A 7095-nucleotide genomic window follows, 5' to 3' on the forward strand; every position below is an offset into this window, starting at 1 on the left:
GGAAAGGATTTCTTGCTTGCTAGCCTTGTAGGGTGTTTAGCAAACCAGGGTAATAATAGGCAATCCTATTGACCCGTGCCCCTCCCACTCTTCTCTCTCACTTGCCATGGATCCTGCCTCACTTGAGGAGCGTGACTGAGACTTCCAGCAACGTTGCCTGCCTGCTTTGTAGCAAGGAAGATAGGAAAAGCCAAAATGCACCAAGCCAAAACAAACAACATCTAGAGTAAAAGGCAGCGAGTCTGGAGGGAAAAAGGATTATAAAAGATTAAGAGGTGGAGGGAGATTCATCATTCTTCAGCGCACAGGATATTTCATTCTCTGGATCTGGGTCTGGGTCTTCCTATTGGGTGTCTTTTTACTGATGTGGGAAAAGTAACATAGGTGGGAAGTGAGAAATAGTGAGCGTAACTGCATTTTTGTATTACACGTGCCCACTCGTTTTTATTTTATTTTGTTTTGATTAGTTGATTGTTTGTTTAAAAATGTGGATTCTCGGTGTGTGACACAGGGAGCAGAGGAGTGCCCCTTGGACTTGTTTCGTGGAGGGAATAGGGACATCCTTACATGTTATGAAAGGGTGCAAAAGGGGGAGGTGGGGGGGGATTCTCAAGGAATGTTATGGGGTCTTTATTTTAAAGCCGATTTTTATTATTCTTATTATTTCAATTGTATTTATATACCTCAATTTATTATTTTATATATATTCTAATTTTTTGTTCTAAAAGGACACCCAGTTGGGGTGAAGTCAGTCCACATCACACAACAAAGGCGCCAGGAGCATGAAGCAGGGCGCCTACCTTCCCACTTCAATCATCCGCAACAGAGAATACTAGCAATAAAGAGACATAGAGAGTAAGAAGAATAAATTGAATAAAAAAATGGTAAAAAACTAAAAACCAACAAAAAAACAAAAAAGCAGGAACGAAAGAAAAGAACAAGAAAAGAAAATAAAAAACGAAAATGGCTGTCGTCTGAGTTCGTGCAAGGGCCCCAACAAAATCCCCCCGCCCCCTTTTGTGGCATCCAAGTTTGGATTTGCAGAGAACGAAATTCACATTTTGCTGCGAGTGAGAGAGGCGAATTGTGACTGAGGAAGTATGTGATTGAGTGTGTCTGAGTGAGAAGGAAGCAGAGAGAGCGGATGCGAATGAATCCAGAGCGCGTTGGTTTCAATAATCAAAATCACGACGGATGGATTCCGTGTGTTGGGGGGAGGGGGATTTTGCAGGGTTGCAAGGTGATATGCTTCCGCGGGGGAGCGATGTCTGAAGGGGAAGGGTGAGATTCCAGGGGAGTGAGACACTGTAGCAGGGAGAGCGATGGCGTGGCTTCGGGGGGGGGGGGGGGGGGGGTGGGGTGGGTTATAGTAGAGTAGAAATAGAGTGCTTGACTAGAGTGGGGGCCAGTGGTCATCACCGGGGGCGGGCACAGCTTGCGGGTCTGCAAACACTGCACGGCTGCTGATGAGGGAACGAGAGAGAGCGCACGAGCCAAAGAGAGAAGAGGAGAGATCTGTAGTCTGGCCACCACCTCCCCCCTCCCGTCCCCCACTTCGCCTTCCCCACCTGATTCGAAACTTCAACCCCCTTTATTTTCACCTTTTCCATTCACTTCTAGTCTAACTTGGGTCACTGCCTTCGTCGCTTGCTTCGCAAACACTCTTCATCGTCACCTTCTCTGCGTCGCTCTTCTAATTCCCCTTCCCTTCCACCTGCCTAGTTGTGGCGTTATTATTTACTCGCTTACTCCTCATTCTACAAAGAGCGAGAGGGAGCGAGAGAGAGAGGGAGAGCGCGAGCGCGAGTGAGGGAAGGGAAGCAGTGCTGTGAGGGGGCGTAATTTAGTCTGAGTGAGCTATTTTTTCAACGTTTGTGGGGGACTGGGGGTGGGGGAACATCGAAGCGGTCGCGAGCGTTAGTTGAGTTGTTGGTTTGTTAGGTGAAGGTAGTTTGAGGGCCGGGTTTACAGTGAAAGAAAGTGTGGTCGGTGTAGAAGGGGCTTGCCAGAGGTTTATCGCGATCAGTTTGATGATTGATTGAATTTTTCTGATTGTTGGCACCTTATACGTACAAGCCCGGTTACTGATCTAGTGGAGCGGCAGTGTCCAACTGGGTTCTTTCATCTTGAGTGTTGATGTCATAGGCCCCGCATATCTGTAGACCTTCTTGAACCAGAGAGCGGGTTGGGGACGACGTCAAGTTGTTGTGTCCATTTTGTGCTTTTCTACCGGCTCCTGTCAGTGTCGACTCGAGCGTATTCCCCTACGTCTTAGTGCGGATTCCGTCATTTCGGAGTCACCATTCTTTTTCTTCTCATTGGTCCCGCTTGAGATATTTTGTTTGGCGTCTCGCGTTGCTTGTTGTGGACTCGCGCAGCTACCGAGCTCGTTCTCATTTTGTTCTTCGCGTGCAACAGTTTCAAGTACTATTATGTAGGTGGTCGTGAGGGTGAAGTCGAGAGGATTGTGTCATGAGGAGTAGTCTGGGACGATTTTTTTGCCACATCTAAGGGTGAAGACCAACTTAGATAGCTAGGCTTCTTTATCGTCTCACTCCAAGGGTACTCCAAGGTCATTCGTCCTTGTCCTATTGGCGTGTGATTATTTCTTGGATCGTGCTACACTTGGGGCTGCTAAACGAAGGTTGCGCTTACAAGTAGTCGTAAGATCCTTGATGCAAGCGTGGGGTTGGATAATGCAATCTTCCCGTTTGTTACTAAATTTTTCATGTATGGATAATCGTATGCAATTTCACTCGGAGTCTACTGTACAGTCTTCGGATGATGAATCGGACATTGACTTCCGAGAATCGGAGCCATTAATTCAGATAAATCTAGAGATGCCACCATCTTCAGATGATGAATTGGAGAGCTTTGTTGGCAGTAAATCCGAATTTCTAATAAAGGGTTCAAGTATGAGTAATCCACTGCAATTTCATAGGGAGAACGCTTTACCGTCTTCGGACGATGAATCGGACAGTGACCACTCCCGTGAATCAGTTCCTTTGTTTCATGTCCACTCGAAGGTACCACCGTCTTCAGACGATGAATCGGAAAAGTCTCCTTGCGAAGAAGACTTACTACATCAATGTCCCTTGCCTTGTCAGGTTTGGCGTCTTCCCACATTTCTATCTGCATCACATCGTTTTCTTCACTCTCGGCGGGAACTTTAGTCAATTTTCGAATGTGGTTCTTCGAGAAGGAAAGGCTAGACCGCCCTTTTCTTGTAACGCAAATGAAGTCTTCATTGAAAGAGTTCCTGCTCCCCTCGCATTCGGGATCATTCCTTTCGGAGGCTGGGAAAAATGAAGATTCTAAGTTGATCAAACCTTTAGTCAAGTAATCAGAGCAAAAGATGGAGGCATGAGCTTCCATTGTATCTGTAGAACGTTCCTCTTACTACTCAGGTCTCGTATATTTCATATTTTGTTTCAGCAGCTAAGGACGCTGGCTGCTACGTCGGCATGAACATGAGGAAGAACTGCCTTCCAACCGGTGTTCCCGGTTCCACTAGAGCCATGGAATGGGTAGAAGTCTGCGGATAAGCTAGACTTTCATGAATTCTTCTCGATAACCGCACGCCGAGGCATTAGTACAGTAAAGCCGAAGAGATTCCTGTCATTTCACTTTGGGGTCAGCCTTAGGCTTTGTCTCTTCGCAGGCAAGCAAGAGTTTTAAATCACTCGGTAATGATTTCTGCAAAGGAATGTGCCACGTCTTCGCTCCTAAAGTGCGCTAACCTTTTTACCTCGTTTCACGGATAGCAGTGTCTTTTTAAACTAGAGCTCTGTGGGCGGCCCAGATTCATCCAATGATTACCTCACATGATTCTCCTGATCTTTTCTTGGCCGAGGAATTGGGTGTCAAGGTTGACAGGCATTGCGTATGTATTATGACAACGCAATTTCTCTGATCTTCGGTGATGATTTACAGCAGATTCGTTGTGTTAATCTAGCACTCGAAGGTTAGAAGTTGAAAGTTCCATCACATACGTAGTAGGGTGGTAAAAAATTGATTGCCACTGAAGTCAGGATCGCGTAATGGGTGACAAGCCCATTTGATCGCTAGCCCATACCGGTTACATGCCAAGTATCCTAGTCCAGCCTGGCGAGGATTGCGTAATAGAAAACAATCACATTGAATCACCAACCATCACTAATAGCAGCGACAGTCCAGGACGAATTACGTGTCAAATTGAACGGAAGCTCTGAAATGAACTTGAGGGACCCGTACGTAGAATATATGGGGTTTACGGAATCTTTAGCACCAGGGTTTAGCGACTGACTGATGTACAGACACTAACTCAGATTCTTGTAGAAGGTATTGGTATGCCGTTTTCTATCGTTCGAATGGAACAGGTTCTAGCCAATTATAACACCAATTTTAACATTGGCAAATGCGTTCAACGCTTGCTGAATGATTCTTGTCGTGAATGCAGATTTTCGAAGAATTAAAGAAGTTGCTAGAAATTGCAGGCCCGCTGGCTGCTTTGAATTGCGTCGTGTATGTTCGGGCCATGGTATCAGTGTTGTGCTTAGGGAGATTGGGCGGGTTGCAGTTGGCAGGAGGTGCACTCTCAATAGGCTTCACGAACATCACAGGTTACTCGGTTCTAGCTGGTCTCGCATCAGGAATGGATCCAATATGTAGTCAAGCTTACGGATGCGAGAATTATAACTTGATCGGACTTGCGCTTCAAAGGACCATCTTAATTCTTCTTTCGGCATGCCTTCCCATCAGTGTGCTATGGTATAATTTGGAAAGCATACTTTTGGCGCTCCGTCAGGATCCTGAAATCACTGCGGTTGCAAGTATGTTCTGCTTGTATTCCCTACCGGATTTGTTGGCGAATAGCTTTCTGCAACCACTTCGGATCTATTTGAAATCTCAAGGGCTCGCTGCTCCAATGTTCTGGTGCTCAGCGCTTGCAGTGTTGCTGCATGTGCCTCTCAACATACTCCTAGTTTTCGTTTTGGAGCTTGGTGTTCCTGGGGTTGCAATCGCTGCCGTATGCACCAATTTCAACATGGTTTTCTTCATTTTAGTTTATTTATTGTATTCAGGTGTCCTGAAAGGCACATGGGTGCCGTGGTCCACAGAGTGCTTACGAGGCTGGGGGCCGTTGCTGACCCTTGCTCTACCCAGTTGCTTGGCACTCTGTCTGGAATGGTGGTGGTATGAAATTGTGACCCTTCTAGCTGGGTATTTGCCAAATCCACAGGTTGCTGTTGCAACAACTGGAGTAATAATTCAGACGACAGCATTGATGTACACATTCCCGCAAGCTTTGAGTTCCTCCGTATCTACTCGCGTGGGAAATGAGCTTGGAGCTGGAAAACCTGCACGGGCAAGGATAGCCACATTCGTGGCTCTTTGCTGTGCCCTCGTAGTCGCTATTGTCAGTTTGACCTGGACCACCGCTCTTCGAAGTGTATGGGGTCACGTCTTCACGGAAGATGAAAATGTGTTGGCTTTGACAGCAGCAGTGTTGCCCCTCGTAGGACTTTGTGAGCTTGGCAACTGTCCCCAAACGACTGGTGTGGGTGTTCTACGCGGAAGTGCTAGGCCTGCGGTTGGGGCACGCATCAACTTGGGTTCATTTTATGCTGTTGGGACACCCGTTGCAGTTGCTCTAGCCTTCTGGTTCAAAATCGGGTTCGGGGGCCTGTGGTATGGGCTTCTGGCAGCACAAATTGCTTGCGCTGCCTCAATTTTGTTTGTTGTTCTGCGCACTGATTGGGCGGCTGAGGCCAAGAGAGCACGGGATTTGACAGGGCCTGTACCTAAGGAATTGCAGGTGACGGTTAAAACAAGCAACAGAATTGTGCCGGTGGATATGGATATTGACGAACTTCTGAAACCGGGTCTGTTTTCACCGAAGAAACCACAGTCTGAAGGACCCATTAGGATTGGGAATCTTGAAACGGAAATGATAATGGTGATTGTTGATGGAGGGGCTGGACAACATTTCAATCACTGTGGAAATATTATTGCGCAGAAAGAGAGCTATCAATGTATATAACATTTTGATTTTCTTCATTCCCTACACCCTTTCCCGAATACCCATCTTTTTGTAGACAGGGTCGTGGCCTTGGACTTTGTTCGTTAGGCTATTGGGTGTTCCAGATGTATCATACAAGAAAGTTGCTCAGCACAGGTTGTATTCTTTCTATATTCTGGTTTAGGGGCTGGGGATTTTCTGCTGATGCCTGTCACCCCACGTCCTCATGAGGCATGTAAAGGGCATTTTCTTTCCTCCACAGTGAAAACAGATCGGGTTGATTGGAGTGGCACATTGCCACTTACATGCCGATTCCGCTCACGTAAAGCAGTGGGCTTATCAACCCGTTCAATGACAAAATTTTCTTGTCAAGTTTTATGATTCACCCACGCATTTAGGTTGGGTGAAGTTATATAAACCTCTTTGTAAGTATCCATCTTTTATATATTAAGCTCTCTTTTTCGCTGTCTTGTTCTCCACTTGTGCATCGAGTCAGGTGATCAGTCCTCTTCACTGCACATCTGGTTTGTTGTTGTTGTGATGATATTGCTATGCCTCACCATGTATGACTTGTCGGTTAGAGTGCAACTTCACTGGCCTGGAGTTTCCATGTGGTCCCTTCTCAACACAACTAATGTTTACATCATGCAGCTGGTAGCCGTCAACCCCTTGCAGAGAACGGTGGGTAGCTTCTGCTGTTATTTGACGTCTTTCTCAGAAGCTCGCAGGTGTACATCTGACGATACCGACATTTTATCGCCAAAATCCAACTTTCTTGTATGATACATCTGGAACGCAGTCATTGTGTAGTTCTGAAATCACACATTGTACCCACCACGATGGTGCCCTTGAATTGACACCCTACATAGCTGTTTCCTGAATTATGAGTCATAATTCCTGTTTCCGTTGCCATTTGAGAAGAAATTGTTCGGCACAAATGCGGTGCGGGCCATGATAAATTGTTTTTGCCAAGTTCTCCTTGTCTCGGCAGCCTTCGCCACAGAACACCAATTCCTTGTGAGGAATCAATGTTTTAAAACCTCTTCCAAATATACCGTCGTAGAAAACGAGCACTCTGCTAAGGAATGTCGTCA

At 46.3% G+C, this 7095-nt stretch overlaps 1 protein-coding gene across 1 annotated transcript; it reads left to right on the forward strand.

The window, feature by feature from the left end:
• The first annotated feature begins 1530 nt into the window (after positions 1 to 1530).
• Positions 1531 to 6476, forward strand: LOC112283665 (protein DETOXIFICATION 54). The gene is made up of 2 exons (XM_024522705.3): positions 1531 to 3107; positions 4439 to 6476. Exons 1-2 carry the CDS (start codon positions 2676 to 2678, stop codon positions 6020 to 6022), a joined length of 2016 nt encoding a protein of 671 aa, XP_024378473.1. The 5' UTR covers positions 1531 to 2675; the 3' UTR covers positions 6023 to 6476.
• The last annotated feature ends 619 nt before the right edge of the window (positions 6477 to 7095 follow it).

Source organism: Physcomitrium patens, chromosome 6 (assembly GCF_059467195.1).
Source record: "Physcomitrium patens ecotype Gransden chromosome 6, ASM5946719v1, whole genome shotgun sequence".
Taxonomy (NCBI): domain Eukaryota; kingdom Viridiplantae; phylum Streptophyta; class Bryopsida; order Funariales; family Funariaceae; genus Physcomitrium; species Physcomitrium patens.